Genomic DNA, 21,090 nt, shown 5'->3' on the forward strand with positions numbered 1-21,090 from the left:
ACTGATCATTTGCCCTGTTTTCTCACAAGAATCTTTTCTAGAAATGGAATTAAAACCCTTTCAGATCCTTTCCCGCCAGGGCAGTTAGACAGCATTACCATTGGTGGTAACCGCCTCCTATCTCCGGACAGAAGAAATGTGGGCAGAGCCATGGGGATGGACTAGGGCGCCTGGGAGGTGCAAGGTCAGAGACAGGTCTTCTCGGGTGGTTCATTGGAGTGAACAGTCCGGTAAGCTGTGAGCAGAAAGAAGAAAGAGATTGGGAAATGAAGAAAAAAAGAAAAAGGAATGTGAAGGATTATTTTCCTCTAGATACTTTACTCAAATCCTGACATAGCAACAAGTGCAGGCCAGGACTGTGCCTTGAATAGACTGGAGGAATGACTGGTGACAATGTGGTCCCTGCCTATGGCCTCTGCCACAGCAGGAGGTTGCTCCAGTTTTCCTCTCTGTCCTAATGCCCAAGTTCTCTTAGTCTCCTCTGGTCCTATTATTCTACTTAGGGCTGCCACAGGCAGTGGGCGGTAAGCAGAAAGGGGCTTTAGAAAGACTTTCATGTAGTGACTCTGTGCTTGTGTGCACCCCACCCTAGGGTGGCCCAGGCCACAGTCCATAATGAAGGAAGCCTCAGAGAGGAAGAAACACATAATGAAGTCCTGGAGATTAAATAGGAGTTTTAGGGGCAGGAAGAGGTATTTTAACATGTTCACAATGAGGCCATAATTTGTGTCTTGGTTCTTTCTGCGTGGCTTGAACCACTGTTGGCACATGCATAACTGTCCCATTGGGCAGCTTTATATTATTTTTATTAGTAAAAAGACCAATAATAGTGATTAGATCTGTTTGTATGATCAGTGGTACAAGCTACCCAATGGGAGAGTCATGCATGTACTGCCACTTGTTCAGGTCAGCGGGAATGTGTTTAAGAAAAGATCAGAAACAGCAGTAAAGGAAAAGAGTTGTCAGGAAGGAACATGCATCCAGTTCACTAGAAGTGCAGGGGTTAAGGGAAGAGAGGGTCAAATCCAAGAGGGTCTCATGGATCCAACAAAAGAACTCAGTTGGGGCATGGTGGCACACGTCTGCAGTCCCAGCAGTCCCAGCACTTGGGAGGCTGAGGCAGGAGACTTGGCATGAATTCGAGGCCAGCCTGGACTACATAGTGAGTTCAAGGCCAGCCTGAACTACATAGCAAGACCCTGTCTCAAAAAAAACTCACAAAAATTTAAAAGAACCCAGACATCATTCTGAAGGTGATGGGGACCCTGAGAAGCCTGAGGCAGGAGCACATTGTGATCAGATTTTTATCTGAGAAAGAATAAACTAGAAGAGGGCAGGACTGGCAGTGACAGCCTAGATCTGCATTCAGGAATGGAGAGAAAGGGTTGAGTGGGATGCACTGGCTAGGGAGAAGTAGGAGGAGAAGCAGAGGAAGGAGCTAAGGCTGCTCCCATTCTGCTCCCAGAATGACCAGTGGGTAGGATCTAGGCACACGGAGTGGAATAGTGTCTGTAGGGGGACAGACTTGGTAGAAGACACAGTAATTGGTTTGGTTTGAGGTGCCAGGTGAAACTGCTCCAGTGGGTCTGGAGCTCAGCAGAAAGATGGGACTGGAGATGCACCCTGGGTGTCGTCAACCCAGACGTGGAGTGGGAGCAACAGGAGTGGATGTGACGAGGAGGGAGAGGGGATGTGACAAGGTGAGGCCTCTGAGGGGAGGAGGGCTCTGAGAAGAGCCGCACAGGAAAGGAACCTGGGATGGAAACAAGAGCAGGACAGCCAAGGAGACCAGTGTTCTGGAAGCAAGGAGTGGCCATAGGCCAAAAGGCAAGGAATTGTGGGTCTAAGAGCATCCATTGGATTGGGCTGCTAGTGGGAAATAAGAGCTAACTTCCGGAGAAAGGAACGATAGGCAGGTCAGAGGATGCACTGCCACTGTTCTCCTGGTGAGGAGGCTCACTTCCCTCCTGCTTCTACCTATACTCCTAGCCTGTCTCTTAAGGCTTTCATGGGTCATGGAGGGCAGAGATGAAACTAGTCTCTCTTGCCAACAAATTCCAATTTAGTGACTCATAGTACCTTGTCTGAAAAGGCATCTTTGTCCTTCCTCCCATTTGGACCTGGTACATAGCCAGAATCTGGAGTAGACCTTTTGGTGATATCCAAGAAGGTGGAGCCAAGGGATGTAGGCCAGAGTGTAGTAGGCTGAGAAGTGAGAAGGAAGAAGTGGAACCTGGAGCCTCACTACTCTTTCAAAAAAACTTCAGCTGAATTGGAGGAGAGCAAGAGGATGGTAGTTTAAGGGGGCTGCAGGGATAAGGGAAGGGGGCCTTGCTTTGCTTAATGAACATGGGAAGGCATAAGTTTGGGCCAAGAGAAAAAGACCCGTGAGCATCTGGCTTCTTTTAACAAATCTTCTCCTTCTCTCCTAGGCCATGCCCAGAGCAGAAGCATGAATGACATTTCTCACAACCCTAACACAGACCAGGTAGTAAAGCCTCTGTACTTGGCTGCAGTGGAGGACCACCAGGGCAGGGAGAAGCCTTTGGTTTCAGGGGCAGAGTCCCTTTGTGCAGAACCCCACAACCATGGAGGAGGGCAGTCCCCAGGAAGGATCCTGGTGGGAGTTCTGGGCTGCCTTGGTGACTCGTCAGTTAGGTACTAAGTCCTAGCAGTTGCTCTATGTCAAGGGAGAAAACTAGCAGCACACATAGCTTCCCATCTCCCGTAACCCTCAAGCGATGGGATAGGGATTGAGGCTGGCAGAGAGGAAGAAGTGAACCTCCCCATGGAGAGAACAGTGATACCTATTTAGCTGGACTGCCCTGGAGTGGGTCCTCTTCCTCAGCTAGGGCAGAAGAACATGGACCCTGGTCTCCCACTAGTATGGCTGGCTGAAATACCCTTGATGAGATCAGAATCCTTCAAACAGACTCTAAGGCCTACAGCCAAGAACTTGTGACCACCTGGGGAGGCTGAGAAAGACCCTCAATTCTAACCCTTCCATACCTCAGGGGCCTGAGGCTCCATCTGTGCCTATAGGAGTAGGACGAAAGGTGACAATGAAACCTGAGACTCAATGAGAAGTCCTCAGAAGCTGGGGTGACCTTCAAGCCTTTAAGGCACTGCCAAGTTTGGTAGAAGGCAAAAGAAAAACAAACCCTGTGTCAGTGTCAGGGGCCCTTTGTAGCCAACAATAAAATAACAATAACATTAACCAACATTTAAGGCCCACATACTGCATGTGCTACTCTGTACTGAGGGTTTCCTGTGCATTCATGAAGGTACTGCATCCTTCCCATTCTACTGATCAGAGAACATTGAGACTTGAAGGAGCTAAATAGCATGCCCCACTTTATCCTGCTGCAAGGTGGCAGAGCCCAGATTTCACCCGGGCAGTCTGACTCTGGGAGAGAACCCTATTTGGGAATAATTTAGAAGCCAGTCAGTATTCTGAAATATTTTTTAGAGAAAAATACCACTTTATTATAGTTATGCACATGAACAGTAGAACCTTGATAAGAAAGCATTATCTGGTAAAGATTTTTAATAATCTATTTTAATAAATGCATAAGTGGCAATAGCAACTGGCTGTCACTTTTACCAGGCAATGCTCCTTTGATATAGGGATCAGAACCCAGCATCTAATGTGTCTGTTTCTCTTGGGTGCTACACGAATCTGCTTCTCAGTATTTGTACATCTGTGCCTTGCACACCAGGATGCTCTTTAAGTACAAATACAGAAGCATCTGCCCTGCAAACTTTCTTCATCATTGGTTTGTGTAAAGCTAAACTCCACACCTACCCCTGGCCAGTGGGTTCCCTGTGAACAGAGAGTGGATCCATGGAGCACTGCCATGCTTCAGTGACTATGTGCTGAGGAGCTGGGCTAGGGTTCCATGGGTTTGGGAAGTGAGGTCAGTGAAACCCTGGTTGGACAAGCCCATATCTGTGGCAAAACCATGGTAGGCAGAACATCCCATGACCCCATTTCTGGGATGCTACCACCCCAACCCTCCTGACCAAACACATCACAACCTGCAAGGAAAGATCGAGGCCGTGTTTCAATTCTTCTTCTGTCCTGGATTACAGGTGGGCTGGTGCAGGTGGCACCTGGGGCTCATCAAGCTCCAAGGTTCTTTCCTTTGATCCCTTATCCCATACAGTAGTTGAGCACTTTTCACTCATCAAGGAAGGCTTTAGGGGTCACATCACTGCAGGTTCTATCCCATCTCCAGGGCTTCATAGGTCTCTGGGAGAGTTGGGTTATTTCTTTCAGTTTCTTTTCTTTTTCAATACTGGGGATTGGACCAGAATCTTGTCACTTGTTACATTCCCAGGACTTTTAATCTTTTACTTTGAGGCAGTGTCTCACTAAGTCGCTATGTTGCCCAGGCTAGGTTCCAACTTGCCATTCTCCTGCCTCTCTCTCTCTCTCAGAGTTCTGGGATTACATGCATTGACATCAGGCCTGGCCTTTTTTAGTCTCTTAAGAAATACCAAGAGCATCTTTTGAAGTTAGGCCTCCAGTGCAGACTGCAGGGGAGTGAGGGGGTGAGAGCATGTGGAGTATTCTTGCCTTATTTCTCCCTCCCTGGCTAGAGGAAAAACAAGTTCATGAAGAAGATCCCCAAGGACTCAGAAGCCTCCAATGTGCTTGTGGGGGAGGTGGACTTTCTAGACCAGCCTTTCATTGCCTTTGTGCGTCTCATCCAGTCTGCCATGCTGGGAGGAGTGACTGAGGTGCCTGTTCCCACCAGGTGAGAGCCACTGAAACCTGTGGCCATGCCTGCGGCAGGGAGCCAGTTTAACATGAAGTCAGCAAACAGTGCTGTTAGGGATACTTTTTGTTTGTTTGTTTGTTTGTTTTGGTACCGGGGATCGAACTTGGGACCTTGTGCTTATGAGGCAGGCGCTGGAACCACTGAGCTAAATCCCCGGCCCCCAAAATTTCTGCTTTTTTTTTTGGTACCGGGGATTGAATTCTGGTCCTTGCGCTTGCGCAGCAGGCGGTAAAACCACTGAGCTAAATCCTCGGCCCTTGTTAGGGATACTTTTAAAGGTAGAGAGGGGCTGGGAATTTAGCTCAGTGGCTCCACTGCCTGCCTCACAAGTGCAAGGTCCCGAGATCCATCCCCAGTACCAAAAAACAGAAACAAAAACAAAACAAAACAAAAGGAGGGCCAGAGATTTAGCTCAGTGGCACCACACCTGCCTTGAAAGGGCAAGGTCCTGAGTTTGATCCCTGGTACTGCAAAAAAAAAAAAAAAAAGTAGAGGGAAATCTGACCAATGATGAACTTTACAGGGTTTATTTCAAATAATCATAAAGAAGAAAGAGGAATTAGCAGGGAGAGAAGCTGTTGGGTGGGGTTGGGCAGCAAGACAAAGTGAGGAGCTTAGTGGAAGCAGAAGATATGTTTTCCCATCAAATCTAACATTCAGAGGAAGAAAGTTTAGAAGTTAACAATGGATACTATTGAAGACCAAAGAATTCTTCTCTTCTGGTTTTCCTTCTCATTTTTCTTCTCCTCCTTCTTCATCTTTGTAGGTTTCTTTTCATACTGCTGGGTCCTTCTGGGAGAGCAAAATCCTACAATGAAATTGGCCGTGCCATTGCAACTCTCATGGTGGATGACGTAAGTGGTAACAAGAAGCATGCACTCTGGAATGTTCTGGCTCCTGCACTAAGGACTGCACTTGCTGAATTATCCAATAGGCGCATTTGAGCAGCTGCTGTCTACCAGGCCCCGTGCAGGGTACTGAAGATTGTGAGATTCAGGGACCAGTCACTGTCCTTTAGGAACACCAATCCAATGGGAAGGACAGATTTGTAATAATAAAGTCACTCATATGTTAGCTGCCCAAGGAGTTAAGGAGAGCTTCACAGATGAGGAGGCTTCACAGCAAAGGATGAACAGGAGGCAGTAGACCCAGCATGAGCCTAGGAGGCAGGCATTCTAATCAGAGGGAACAGGGGACAAGGCTCAAAGAAGTTGGATGCAAGTGGAGCTGGGCTCAGCATAAGAACTTCAAAGACAGGAAGTGACACCAGAGAGGTGAGCTAGACACTACACAGAGCCTGTAAGCAGAGCTATCATTCACGCTCTGTCCCCAGAGTGATGGAGAGGTAGAGGATTTCAAATACAGGCATAACCCAATCAAATCTGAGTCAGAAACGTGCTCTGGAGATGGCATGACCCTGAGCCTCCAAGTGGGGAGGGCAGGAGGTAACAAGTGGATCTGAACTGTGGGAGCCTCTCAGACTGGGCTCTGCAGAGGTTTTCTCTGTGAGAAACTGAAGCAAGAAAGGTCAAGTGACTCAAAGTCCAACAAAAGGACTGTGGAGACCCAAGCTTTAGTTCCAAGATCTCCCTTTGGTGCCAGCCCTTTCCCATCATGCCCTATTTTCCCTGCCATGCCATGTTCTCACCCCTCCCACCTATTGCAAGCTGGCAGCAGCAACAGTGGCTGCAAGTGACTCCTCTGAAACTAGCTGTGATGTGCTCCTGAGAGGTGGATAGATGGGGACCTGAGAAAGAGAGCTGACCCTTCTCTTCTTCCTGGTTTCTCACCAGCTCTTCAGTGATGTGGCCTATAAAGCCCGAAATCGGGATGATTTGATTGCAGGAATTGATGAGTTTCTGGATGAGGTCATCGTCCTTCCTCCTGGAGAATGGGACCCAAATATTCGCATTGAGCCACCTAAGAAAGTGCCCTCTGCTGACAAGAGGTGTGGGGCAGGGGGGGCTTCATTTTTATTGGTATTTTTTTATTTCTCTGTGTAAAAAAAAATAAGCAAATATGGTTAAATATGATGTGGGTAATATGATCATTTTCTGAACTTTTCTCTGTCTTTTAAAGATATTTTGTAAACTTTTTGAGAGATGAAGGGTGCCCTGGGGACCATCCTTGAGGGGCTGGACCCTTCCCATCACTGGGAGCCTTACTCCCTCTGACTCCTTCTCTTCCAGGAAATCCGTGTTTTCCCCAGCCGAGCTAGGCCAGATGAACGGCACTGTGGGAGGAGGTGGCGTGTCTGCAGGTGGAGGAGGCAATGGCAGTGGAGCTGGTGGCAGTGGGGCCAGCGGAACCAGTGGTGGAGATGATGCTGAGATGCCAGCTGCACACGAAATTGGGGAGGAGCTCATCTGGACAGGAAGGTGCCCACCACAGGCCTGACAGAGACCCCGCTGTACTCCTGACTTCTCTCCTTCCCAGCCCTCCTTCTGTGTCCTTCCCCTCCACTGTGTGTAGCACCCACTCTGGGCCATGGGGTCTGACCCCTGGGGCCTTTCCTTCCCCGTGCCCTCTTGGATCCTGAGAAAAGTTACCTCAGGAGGGGAGAATGGGGGACCCAAATTTTCTCCACATTTCTTAGGGCCACCAAAACAAAGTATTGAAAACTGGGTGGCACAAAACAGCAAAAAGTTGTTCTCAGTCAGATCTGGAGAACAGAAGTTCCAAATCAAGATGTCAGCAGGGCCAGCCCCCTAGGAGGCTCTGGGCAGAGTCCTGCCTTGTCTCCTCCTAGCTTCTGGCAGTCACCGACAGTCCTTGACATTCCTTGGTTTGCTGCTGCGTCACACCAGTTTCCACTCATGTCATCTCAGGGGCTTCTGCCTGTGTTTCTCAGCCTTCACAAAGCATTGGGCCAGGGATTTAGCTCAGTGGTGCTGCCACTTGTCTGGAAAGCAAAAGGTCCCAAGTTCAATCCCTGGTACAAAAACAAACAAACAAACAAACAAAAAGCAACAAACCAACAACAAAGCATTGTCCTCTTTGTATAAGAACACCAGTCATATTGGATCAGAGCCCACCCTAATGACTTCATTATAACTTGATCATATCCACAAAGGCTCTATTTCCGAACAAAGTCACAATCACAGGTACTGGGCTTAGGTTTTTAATACATCTTTTGGTGGGAACACAATTCAATACATAGTAGTACCTTTTGAAAAATCTTAACATTACCTATACAAAAACTTCATTTTTCTGTCTTCTAAGAGAAGAAGAGAAAATTCTCCTGGCCTGGGTTCTTTGCCAGCTCTTGGGGTCACCCAGGTAGATCGAGATTTAGGAAAGGACTGAGCCTACAGAGCCATGTGCAAATCACGACTCTGAGAAAGCCATGTTTTTATGTCCTTGGCTCCACCCCAGGGGTTCTTAAAACTGAAAGCAACTTTGCCCTTCTCCTCCTCTCTACCTCCTGGTTCAAGGGATTTGGCAATGTCTAGAGACATTTTCATTTGTCACAACTGGAGAGGAAATGCTCCTGGCATCAAGTGGGTGGAGGGCAGGGATGCTGCTAAACACCCTAAATGCACGAGGTACCTCTCTCCAACAAAGGATTTGACAGTTCAAAATACCAGTAATTTTGAGGTTGAGAAACCCTTGCTAAGGACTGGCTTAGGAACTATGGGAAGTAGCATCCTCAGTAAACACTATTCCCAAACCTAAAATTCCCAACTCAGTTGTTCCAGAGAGCAAAGAAATCTGTCAGTTATAAGGTTTAGCATCTAGCCCTAATGAATCTTTGTGGTAACCTGGGCTGTCTCTATGTCCTGTAGCTGGGCTGTGTTTACCACGCAAAGGAGCCCTGTGGATGGTCAGAGATGTGAGGAGGACCATCATCTGTGGGCCCCAAGATATTTATTCCCAGACAGTTCCTGTGCCCATACAGGCTTCGGCCACCCCCCTTAATGTGAAGGGTGCTGACTATAAACTTTCAATCTTGCAAAAATTCCTCTCTGTTCTTAAATATTCTGATCTTTGTCCCCATCCTCTTGTGGTCAAATTCTCTTTCCCAGCCCAGACTCTGCAGGACCCTGTAAATAGCCCTTCCCCTGCTCTGGTGCTTGTAGTGAGAAAACAGCTCCTGGGCCTGTCTCAAACAGGTTCTTTGGCGGATTGTGTCTGGACGTCAAGAGGAAGCTACCCTGGTTCCTGAGTGACTTCTGTGATGGCTTCCACATCCAGTCCATCTCTGCCATTCTGTTCATCTACCTCGGCTGCATCACCAACGCAATCACCTTTGGTGGGCTTCTGGGTGATGCCACTGACAATTATCAGGTGTGTGAGCTGGAGACTTAGGTGCAAATGTCAATAAAATCTGCTGTCACCTGGTGACAGCAAGGAGCTTCATCCTGCAATCCCAACACCAAACCTTAATGCACCATCAAGGCCCAGGCCTTCACTATATTTTTGTTTGTTTTGTTGGTTGGTTTGTTGGTTTTGAGACAGGGTCTTGATATGCAGTTCAAGCTGAGCTTGAACTCACTATGTCACCCAGGCTGGCCTTGGACTCTTGGTGATCCTCCTTTCTCAGTTTCCTGAGTAGTGGGATTACAGGCGTGCACCTCCATGCCCGGCTCAAAGCCATCACTATTTGTAATCCTTAATAATAACAACAACAATAATTACTAAGGACCAAATTTAAGCATGATATAAATAGGTCAGACTTTAAAGGAGAATCGTCTGCTTTGTTATTATTTGATACTTTTCCCAGTGATGCTTCTTTATTATTTATTAAATTTATTAGTACATTTTAGGTATACAATACGATGACATTCATTCAGGGAATTTGTACCTTTATATGATATATTTTGGTTCCCCAGTGATACTTGAGTGGATTTAAACAGCACAATTATTTGCATTGCTAATTGTGGGCTTCTCCCATACTTGTTTTACTTTTTAATTTGTTTTGTTTTGTTTTGTTGGTACCGAGGATTGAACTCGGGTCCTTGCACTTGTGAGGCAGGTGACAGAACCACTGAGCTAAATCCCTGGCCCTGTTTATTTAGTTTTTCAGACAGGGTCTTGCTATATAGTTTGGGCTGGCCTTGAACTCACTGTGGTAGGCCAGGCTGGCTTTGAACTCATGGCAATCCTCCTGCCTCAGCCTCCTGAGTGCTGGGATTACAAGCATGCACCACCAAACCCAGCGTCCATACTTGTTTTTAAACCAACTTTGATTGCTTTGGTTGGAGTTGAAACTTTTATAGAAAGATAGTAAGCTGCTACCATCACAACAGCACAAGGAAAATGCCAATTCACCAGAGACACCTGTCCATATGCTAGGCAGTCTTTTCCACTGGAGGCCTTTGGGGTAGAACCATTCGAAAGCTCAGAGCTCCAAGGGAAAGGCCCATTTTCTGATAATTTGAGATGAATGCCTACTGCCAGCCTGCATCTTTCTCCCTAGCTTCAGGTCCAGTGTCCAGTTGCCTCCTGGGCATGTCCATGTGGCTGCCCCATGGGATCCCCCAATTCACAGGTGACATTACCTCTATTATCTTGCCTCCTGGTCTGCAGCGTAGCAGATGACATCATGGTTCACCCAGCTGTCCATAGCAGAAACTAGACATTGGGCTGGGGATTTAGCACAATGGCACCATGCCTGCCTTGCAAACACAAGATTCTGGGTTCGATCCCCAGTACCAAAACAAAATAAAACAAACAAACAAACAAAAAACCAACTAAGCATCATTCTGAACTCAAACATCCAGCTTCCCCTCATGGTCCTCATGGCATGGCCCTACTTGCCTCTCAAGCCTCATCTCCTAGCATTCTCTTTCTCAGTGTTCCTGCCCTGCTCACTCATTCTATAATCCATTTTCCATCAACCCTGATCATCTTTAAGTTCTTCAAAGAGATGCTCCTGTTCAGCTCCAGACTTTGTATACACGATTCCCTCTTTTGGGATACTTTCTCTTATTCCACTTTTCCCTATTCTCCTGGCCAATCCCTGCTTTGCACATATCTATATCTAGGGTAGCCTTCCTGACTGTACTTCTGTGTCATCCAGGTTGTCACACTCCTTGGTAGTGGCTCTCAACCAGGGGCAGTTTTGATCCAAGGTAACATCCAGAGACAGTTTTGATTGTTAAAACTAGAAGGGAAATGGCTACTGGGATCTAATGGGTAGAGACCAGGGATGCTGCTAAACATCTTACAATGCATAGGACTAACCCCACTACAGAGAAGTATCTAGCCTGAAACATTAGTAGTGCCAAGGCTGAGGAGCCCTGTTGTATGGAAATTGGTTACTTATCAGTATACCCCACCAGACTGAAGATGTGCTATCTTGTTCACTGATAGGTCTCCACTACCTGGCACAATGCCTGGTACATAGCAGGCACTTAGCAGATTGTGAGTGAATGAATGATCTGAGCTCTATGAACACCAAATATATGTTTGGAGGAATAATGAATGAATAGGCTGAACTGTGCGAGTCAGATGGACACAGGGACAAGCATATCTACTGTTTTCTGGGCCCTGAACTGCCAAAAGGAAGTCACAAAGGACTTTTATCCAAACAGAATTAAAGAGAGTGATACTGGCCACGGTGGCAAATTGTGGGGATGGAGGTGGAGAGTGGGGTTAGGGGAAGAAAGGGCCCAGAGCGAAGGATGCACACTGGTCTGGGCCCTTGGAGAAATAGCAAGGTTGCAGCGTATGTGAGGAGATCCCCTTCTCCTGCCTCCACTGTGCTCACACTTCTTGCACCCCCAGGGAGTAATGGAGAGCTTCCTGGGCACTGCCATGGCCGGTTCCTTGTTCTGCCTCTTCTCGGGACAGCCTCTCATCATCCTCAGCAGCACCGGGCCCATCCTTATCTTTGAGAAGCTCCTCTTCGACTTCAGCAAGTAGGTGCCCCCTAGTGGCCTCTTGCACTTAAGACAGCCAAGGCCAGGGCAGAGGAATATGCCCAAAGGGGAAGCAGGGTTGAAGAGGTGTCAGTGCCATCTTTAGCTCTGAGAAGGGCTGCCAGTGGTTCCTTCTGACTCCTGCTAGCTACCTGCCTTTGGTTATCTTAGGGCATATTAGCACAGCCCTTAAAGAGCAATTCAGGCAAGACAAGAGGAGAAAATTTACCTACTCTGCTCATGAGCCATTATAATTTGTAAGCCAGTGTAGTGTGTAAAAAAATCTAGGGTTGGAAGTCAGAATGCTACATCCAGACCCAGGAAGCTTCAGTCATTCAGGATCAGCTGCCTCATCTACAACACAGAAGTTTGGTCTAGACCATTTCTAAGGCCTGCTCCACCCCTGTTTATCTGAAATCTCAGGTGTTTTTCACTCCCTGTGGATGTCTCTTACAAACTATGTGAGCACAAAGGTGTCTTAGCACCTTCCTGCCACTCCCATGAGATCCTTTCCTAAAATTCTCAAAAATCAGGCAAGCTTCTCAGGAATTGTCCCTGTCCCCACTCATCTTACAGTCCCTAGAAAGGCATCTGTGCCATTGGGAAGAGAAATGACCTGCTCATGATGAGCATAGGGAGCAGAGCACAGGCAGGAGCCCTGGGCTGGAGGCCCCCTGGTTTCCCTCTGCCTTCCAGAGGCAATGGCCTGGACTACATGGAGTTCCGCCTCTGGATTGGCCTACACTCAGCCATCCAGTGCCTTATCCTGGTGGCCACAGATGCCAGCTTTATCATCAAGTATATCACCCGCTTCACTGAGGAAGGCTTCTCCACCCTCATCAGCTTTATCTTCATCTATGATGCCATTAAGAAGATGATCGGTGCCTTCAGGTACTACCCCATCAACATGGACTTCAAGCCTGACTCCATCACCACATACAAATGCGAGTGCATCGCCCCTGATCCAGGTGACCGGAAACCCCAGACACACCCTGGACCCCCACCCACTCACTCTTTCCTACCACAGCTCTCTATCAAATGCAGGAGAGTGAGCCTGTGTGGGAAAGGGCTGTTCAGCGAGGCACTTACTGTTCCAAGGGAGCAAATGCAGTCTTAAACTCAGTTTTTGGAAGGAAACCAAAGGAACAGTAGCCTATTATAATAAGAGCCACAATATCAGCACCTAGGGTTATAATCAGAAAGTGCAGGGATAGCCCAGGAACGAGTAAGGCATAGCTTGCCTCAGTGTGGGGTGGACTGCTGCCCACACCAGAGGTAGATGATACCTCAAGTCCCTGCCAGCCCTAGCAGTCCTCCAACACACTACTGTCAAAGTGGTCACATACCTCATAAGGTGAGACTACACCAAAGGGATGACTGTCCCTACAAACTGAAACATGCTAGGGTAGAGGATGTGCCATTCTATTTAAAAACAGCTGGAGAACCCGGGGCCATTCCACCACTTAGGGATGTGAAAGGAGGATGGTCATGTCAAGAAGGGCCATCTTTACCCTCTGGAACTACAGGATATAAACAGCATGAGAGATGAGGGACCGGAGTTGCTGGGATCAGATGCTGGCTGGATTTAGGAAAGAATTTACGATGGAAGAGTCAACATCAAAGCAGGAATCAGCCCCCTTGGTTGGTAGCCAGGTCCTTGGACTCCTGGATGTCCATGTGCCAAGGATGTTGTGAAAGGGATTCCCACACTGGGTGGGAGGAGAAATCTAAGTGCCATTCCTGTGGACTTATTTTCTGGCCCAAAATCTGACATCCAGAAAGTTAGCTCCCCATAGTGTCTGACCTCCTACCCTCCTTCACAGTCACACTTGAGCTCCTAAGAGCCTTAACTGGGATGTGTTCAGAGGGCCTAGGCTACCAGAGTGGGAGCCAGAAACCCCTTCACACAGCTTCATATACCAGCCAGGCTAGACCCACAGAGAGCAGACTGAGGTCCAGAGGCCACCCAAGGTCACACCAAACCTCAGTTTCCCAGGTTGTAAAGGAGGGATATTAATGTTGGCCCTGCTTAAATCTATGGTCAGATTGGTTTAGAAGAAGTAAGTAGACAGTGGATAGTAGATTGCTCAGTCCTTTAATATATTACAATTGGTAAAAATAGATCATAAGTCAATCAAAAATATTTGCCACATAATTATCAAGGGTCCTACTTTACGTTTTATGGAAAATAAAAGTGCCGTACTTGGAAGAAGTTTAGTTTTTGTTATATCCACTCTCCTTGGCACTGCACTTTTTTTTTTTTTTTGGCACCGGAGATCGAACTTGGGTCCTTGTGCTTGCACAGCAGGCAGTGAAACCACTGAGCTAAATCCCCGGCCCTGCACTGATTTTTGTAAAGAAGTCTAGGCTTAATTTTTTTCTTTCACTTTTTTCTATCCTTAATTTTGAGTTATCTTTGCCCAGGTGCCTGATGCCACCTCATTCTTTTGGCTCTTGCTATTGTCATGGTTCTCAAAGTGTGATCCCCAGAGCAACAGCACCAGGGCTATCTGGAGACTTGGCAGAAATTCATATTTTTAGGCCACACCTTAGAGCTACTGAATCAGCAACTCTGGTGTTGGGTCCAGAAAATAGAAAGCCTTCCAGGTGCACTCTCAAGTTGAGAACCTCTGCTTTCTTAGTAATACTGAGCCATTACAAGCTACCAATCCATCAGATGAGAACTTTAGTGTCTTCGCAGAGTAAAGGAACTGGACAAGCTAGTTTTGATTAGGAGAATATGGAAAGGGAAGTTCTACGTACCTAGGAGACTAGGGAGTGGGAGCCAGCTAGTTTCATCCTCATCCATGGACCACATACTTACTATACTCCAGGTTTTACTGCAAACCCCAGCCTAGCTACAGCATACTATCATTCTTTGTCACTCTTCATCATAACACTTTGTTTGGGGGCACTCTCTTTTTATGCTTACTTTTGTTTCCATTGTAACTGATTTGTATTCTGTTTGTGGATGCTGCAAACACTGATTTGGCTGCTTTCAATCCCAAGTGAGTACCGTTTTGTGAACACTGGAACCTTTCTGGAATTTTTCCTGTTATATTTCTTCCATCTTCATCTCAAGTGACTTTTAGACAAGCCCTGTGAAACTCTCCATATAAGTGACATTAAGAGGATGTCTGGCCTAAAAATGTTGGTAGTGGAAAATGTCTGGATTCCTGAGGTCAAGCACAGGCAGGGGGACCCCTAGCATTTGAGTGGGTAGCCCTAACTCAGCCTTCTTACCCAGCTTCTCTGTCTGTGGCTGTAATTGTGCATGATGTTCTCTTGGTCAGCAATGTGAGGAAAGGTAATAGATGCCCCGATTTCTAATAAATGAAGCTTTCTTCATAACAATACTAAAAATCCTCTGGGTTTATAGACTCCTAGAAATATTCTGTTCTGGATTGGGACTGACCTCCTTAGTCACTGGCCCAAATGCCCTGGAGTGAACAACTTAGAGGGGACTTGTGACCACATCCTGCCCTGTGGACTGTTTATTGGAGGTGTCGGGGAGAGCCTCAAGATTAAAATATTCTCTCTGGTTTTCTAACCAAATGTGGACAACAGCAGGAGCCAAATGGGGTTTGAAATGCATTTCAGGCTATTTGCCTGTACATTGGCTGGTGGGCTCCCCCCGCACCCCAAATCTACTGTAGAGAAACTGCTTATTCTGCCTTTGCTTGGAGAAAGGTGAAGAGAAGCTGACCTTCACTCCCTCCTTGCAGTGGAGGAGGAAGAGAGAAGGGAGGTAGTGGTCCTCCAAAAGACTTTTTTTTTGGTACCAGGGATCCAACTTGGGTCCTTGTGCTTGCGCAGCAGGCGGCAAAACCACTGAGTTAAATCCCCGGCCTCCAAAAGACTTTTGTAAGAATGGCTGCATCCTCTGGGCAGTTCAGCCCTGTGAGTAATGTGCTGTCCCCAAAGGAAGGAGCAGGAGGCCAGCAGAGAGTAGAAGTGGGAGTGGAAGGGTCCACATGGAACCAAGAGGATGCAGATTATGGTTCCTCCAACTTTCCTCACAGACCTGAAGGGACCCTTAGATGCACTTAGGGACATGTCCACGGCCTGGTGGAGGGCCATGCATGGCAAAGGATGTAGAGTGAACAGCTGAGAGCAGCACCTTTGTACTCTCGATGTTCCTCTAGGTCTCAGATATTTTCCTCATTTTGCATCGAAGGGGCAGATTAGACGATAATATTATGGCAAACAAGTTATTGCAGGCCCAGCTGACCTTAAAAAGCACATATGGAGAAGGGCTGGAGAGAAGAGAAATGTTGGTTCAGGGGAACAGGGCAAGGAAGCCCACTGTGCAGAGCTGGGAGATTTGTAGGCTCTGGGCCAGTTTGCCTGGGATGGGACTGTGACTCCAAGTATGAACTATGTGACCTTGGGCAATGGGCAAGTTAACCTCTCTGGGCCTCAGTTACCTCATCTGTAAAATGGAGAACTTTTCAGAGATTTGGGAACTTAACAAATGAATATGTATAAGGGTTTGGCGTAGTGCATGGCATGGAATTAGTTCTTTGCAAATGTTTTTTTAAGTCTAGCAGCACAGAAATGGGCCTAGTGGCCAGTAGGGATTCATAAGGCACATTAGTCACCAACTTGTCTCAGCTCCAGTTTCTGTATGTCAGTTTTGAAAGCCAGATGTTCAACGTCAGACCACAGTCATCCTAGACTAACCCAGCTGTTCTGGTTCTGCTGGTACCTGGGCTCCCTCCCACCAACCTTCCCTCCCCAGGGCAAAGTGAGAGGGTAAAAAGGCATGGATATGATCTGCTGTCACAGTGGAAGCCAGTCCTTGGCTCTAGGAACTGGAGGGAGACAGAAAAGGGAGGTCTGGTGCGGGTTCCAGGCCACTCAACCGAAAGCCACTGACCCATCCTTGTGTCGTGTACTGGTCCACAGTGAATACAACTGTCTTCAATGCCTCAGCCCCGCTGGCACCAAACACCAACAATTCTCTGGTAAGTCCTTTCCTCTTAGACTAGACATTCAAAGTGCTTTTTGTTTGTTTCTGGCAGGAGGGGTGTGTGTGTGTGTGTGTGTGTGTGTGAAAAAAAGAGTTGGGAAACTGAGACCAAAGCACAGCAATCCAAACTCTCAGAAGTCGCCCCTAAGGGCACCTGCACAGCTTTGTAAGTGCATAGTTAAGTATATACTGTAAACATCTGTTTTTAAAACTATACCTCATTCTATAAATCCATGTGCATAAATACGATACACACATGAAGGAAGTGGAGGTAAGGAAGAATATTACACAAGGCTATATACACAGGCTATAAACATCATTTCTTTTTCTCTACCTTGTCCTTCCCTCTCCACCTTGGACCCTCAGTTCCCACCCAATTCCCACTGTTAATTAGTGTCTCACCTCCAATGACTCTGACCTGCCCTTTGCACTCCTTAGTCCTCAGGATTTGCAGGTTTCATCTGTCTTTCCCAATAATGACAAACAATGGCCCTCAGGAGCCACTATCCCAGCCTGAGTGGGTCTAATGCCAGGGAGTTCAAATCCAAGTGAAGAGTAGCACCTAGAAAGCCTGCAGATGTTTAGTGTTCCTGAGGTTGCTTCACAAGTTACCTCGGAACAGGCACCTGATGGCCCTACCTCCACACATCCCAGTTGGCAATTTAACCTAAAAATTTTTCAAATATCAGATTTTGAGGGAGGAAGAATGGAATCATCAGTATCTATTTCTCAATGGCTATTATGTACAAGACACTGTGTGCACTGAGAGCTAAAAAAAAGAAATCTTAAGAAATCAATGTGGGGTAGGGGTGTATCTTAGTGGTAAAGAGCTTGCATAGCATGTGCAGGGACCTAGGTTCAATTGCCAGCATTGTGAAAAACAAACAAGTAAACAAACAAAAACATCAATGTGGCCTCTGTCCTCAAATTTGCTTTTGAACCTGAAAAGTTATTGGATAACACAAGCAGAATGTGCCATGCATCAGATATAGGTTACACATGTACTTCTGACCCTAATGGCAGGAAAGGAGACCTGCTAGAGAGGCCAGGGGAAAAGGCTCATTGAACGTGTGTTGATGTTCCAGGTTGAGAGGAGGTTGGCTTGGTAGAGAAAAGTGTATTCCAGGCCAAGGGAACATCATACAGAGAGACCAGAAAGGAAAAGCACAAAAACTGCAGGGGACAGCGAATAGCCTAAGATGGGGTGAGGGTGGAGATTGCATGGGGAAAATCACAAGAGACAAACTGGAAAAGAGTCACTGGAGCCGGAGGAGAGTGGGGACATACAGTAGATGAAGCCCCAGAATGCAAGACAGCATGGGAGGGCTGGCTTACTAGATCTCATTTGTATCAGTTCCTGCATAACACACTGTCCTCAAAATCAGTGAACTAAGGCAGCAACAAGTATGATCCTCATGATTCTGTAGGTTGGCTGGCTGTTCTGCTGGGCTCACCTGGACTCAATTACGTTGCTAACTGAGCCAGCAAGCCTGGCTTCTGATGGAACAGCTCAGAGGACTCAGCCATTCTCTCCACATTGTCTCTTCAGTCCTGAGTTTTTCACAGCATAATAGTCTCACTTTCCAAGAGTATGAGGGAAGAAGCTGCAAGGCCTCTTAAATTGGCTCAAAGTCTCTTCCTCCCGTACTCTATTAGTCCAGGCAGCTCAAGGGCCCGCCCAGATTAAAAGGGGTGGGAAAATAGACTTCCCCTTTGATAGGAGGACCATCAATGCCACACTGTAAAGGAGTATGAACACAGGGGAAGCATGATTCCTTGAAGATCTTATTTATAACAAACTATTATGTTTGTCTTAATCCAAACATTCATTATAGCTATTTCCAAGTATCTGTTTACTTCATTTCATAGCTGTTCTAAACATTTCCATATTAGGGCCAGGGATTTAGCTCATTGGTTCTGCCGCCTGCTTCACAAGCCCAAGATCCCAAGTTCGATTCCTGGTACCAAAAAATAAAATAAAATCTTTTTTTAAAAAAACATTTCCACATTAACTTTTTTTGCCGGGTGGGGGGGTACTGGAGAATGAACTCAGGACCTTGTGCTTGCGAGGTCCACATTAACTTTTAAAAATATGTATTAAATTTTATTATAAATCACTCTTCTTTTCTTCCTCTTGTTACTCTTAGGCATATATAAACATGGTCATCCTTTGGGTATTGATTCCAAAATCCTCTAGGTATGCCAAAATTTGTGGATGCTCAAGTCCCTTATAGGAAATGGTGTCATATTTAAATCTAACCTATGCCCATCCTCCTGTGTAATTTAAACCATCTCTGGACTACTTATAATACATAATGCAATGTAAACATTATATAAATAGTTATTATACTGTATTATTTAGTGAATAAGAATGGGAGAAAGTCCACACATGCTGGGTACAGATGCAATTTTAAAAAAAATATTTTTGATCTGCAGTTGGGTCAATCCCATGGATACAAAGGATATAAACTCTGTGTGTGTGTGTGTGTGTGTGTGTGTGTGTGTGTGTGTGTGTGTGTGTGTAATTTCATTGTTTTTCCTGGTCTGGATTTTAGGCTCTGGAACACCAAGGAGGGGAGTAATTGAAATGTCCCAAGAAGGGACAGATAAGAGTGTGACAGGGCCAGGGATTTAGCTCAGTGGTTCAGGCACCTGCCTCACAAGCGCAAGGTCCCGAGTTCGATTCCCAGTACCAAAAAAAAAAAAAAAAAAAAGAGTGCGACAGAGAAGTAAAAGAGAAGAGAATAAGCATGAGACTCCAGGACAGAAGTGTCAACAAGACCCACTGAGGTTGATTCACCAAGACAGGGCCCAGCCTGCTGAGGGAGAGCACTTCCCCACTCTTGCACTGCTCTTTCTTGGTAGCAAAGCCTTACAACCTCTGTATCAGCTCCTGATCTTCTCAGATAACAGCTTGCTTGTCACTCCTTGAACCAGCCCATCCCCAGGAATCCCACTCTGTTGCTGAGGGCACCACTGTGGACTGTAGGCCTGGGGTCCCTCAGAAGGTAGACAGATAGGTGGGCTGCCTGGGACTGCAGAGGGAAGGACACAGCCGACCCACCAGGAAGATCCTGACTTTATCTCCTGTGCTTGGTCTCCAAGTACAACTCCCTTAACCTCACAGCACTGGACTGGTCCCTGCTGAGCAAGAAGGAGTGCCTGAGCTATGGTGGGCACCTGCTCGGGAACTCCTGCCAGTTCATCCCAGACCTGGCACTTATGTCCTTCATCCTTTTCTTCGGGACATACTCCATGACCTTGACCCTGAAGAAGTTCAAGTTCAGCCGCTATTTCCCTACCAAGGTAAGAGCACCCTGCAGTTCCGAGGAACCTAAAATCAGCCCTACTAAGTAAGGAAGGCCTCTGCTGAATCTCCAAGAGAGTCTGTCCCCTGACATAATGGACACCACGTGGGCACTGGCCCATGGGAGTTTAAGTTAAGGGCACAGACTTTGCAGTCTGAAGGACTGGGTCCCTTGATTTCAAGTCCCCTTAACAACACTTGGTATTTTCAGTTTTTTATATTTAACTTTTCTGAGTAGTAGTAATTTATTGTGTTTCTTAAATTTTTCATTGCCCTGATGACAAATGAAAACATATTCATGTGGGCTATATGGCCATTTGACTTTTTTCCTGAAAGTGTCTGTTTAAATCTCTTCCACATTTTCTTTTGGGTTGTCTTTTTCTGATTTGCAGGAATTCTTTGTACATTTTGTATAGAAACCTTTTTGTGATCATATGTATTGTCAATATATTTTTCTACTCTATGACTAGCTTTTTGCTTTTATAATGGGGTTTTTTGATAAACTGAAATACTTAGTGCTACTGTAACTTAATACAGTAAAATTTTCCTCAAGAATAATATTGGACAGAGATATCTTCCTATGTTATCTTCAAAGGCATCATTGTTTTTTCTTTCATGTTAGACCTACATTCCAGCAGAATTGATTCTGATGTATAGAGTATGAGAGTTTGTGTTTTTATTAAATAGTCAGTTGTTTCAGTATTTTTTAAAAGGTCATTGTTTCTCCACTCTTTTGCAAGGTTTCCTTTGCTATATATCAAATGTTTCTATATGACGTGCTCTTTATTTTGTTTCACTGGTTTATATGTATACCAGTATCAGTCTTCATTTCCATAGCTTATAAGTATTTTTAACTTTTTTATTCTTATTAGTACATGGTTTCAGTACAAAAGGACTGCATTCACTGTGGGGAGTTGGTACATGTACATAACACACCTTAATTCTATTAATGTTCCCTTCTTTTAAGGTTCCCCCCATCTCCCTCCCCATTCCTTCCATCTCCTAGAAGTCTTTGTAGCTTATAGACAAAACTTTTTCCTTGTCCTTTTTCCATCATACTATCTTGGACTTTATACTTCCACATGAATTTTTTTTTGAGTTTAAAAAATAATCTTTATTTTTAAAAAGGATGTGTGCATTACAGAAAAGAAAAACATAAGCAAA

General features: G+C 46.1%; 1 protein-coding gene across 12 annotated transcripts in view; it reads left to right on the forward strand.

Moving 5' to 3' along the window:
• Positions 1 to 21,090, forward strand: part of Slc4a5 (solute carrier family 4 member 5) — a 115,125-nt gene that overhangs the window by 68,680 nt on the left and 25,355 nt on the right. For 11 of the 12 annotated variants that reach the window (XM_087202094.1, XM_087202076.1, XM_087202091.1 and 8 more), the window contains 10 exons: positions 2,433 to 2,488; positions 4,603 to 4,760; positions 5,551 to 5,638; positions 6,578 to 6,732; positions 6,974 to 7,162; positions 8,897 to 9,071; positions 11,514 to 11,647; positions 12,344 to 12,615; positions 16,556 to 16,614; positions 19,725 to 19,925. In XM_087202094.1, the coding sequence (XP_087058220.1) occupies positions 2,433 to 2,488; positions 4,603 to 4,760; positions 5,551 to 5,638; positions 6,578 to 6,732; positions 6,974 to 7,162; positions 8,897 to 9,071; positions 11,514 to 11,647; positions 12,344 to 12,615; positions 16,556 to 16,614; positions 19,725 to 19,925 (1,487 nt within the window). The remainder of the gene's footprint in view (positions 1 to 2,432; positions 2,489 to 4,602; positions 4,761 to 5,550; positions 5,639 to 6,577; positions 6,733 to 6,973; positions 7,163 to 8,896; positions 9,072 to 11,513; positions 11,648 to 12,343; positions 12,616 to 16,555; positions 16,615 to 19,724; positions 19,926 to 21,090) is intronic. The other variant, XM_087202097.1, reaches the window with a different exon arrangement.

Source organism: Heterocephalus glaber, unplaced genomic scaffold, assembly GCF_053883595.1.
Source record: "Heterocephalus glaber isolate CG9 unplaced genomic scaffold, H.glaber_assembly_v1.0 deba00000470, whole genome shotgun sequence".
Taxonomy (NCBI): domain Eukaryota; kingdom Metazoa; phylum Chordata; class Mammalia; order Rodentia; family Bathyergidae; genus Heterocephalus; species Heterocephalus glaber.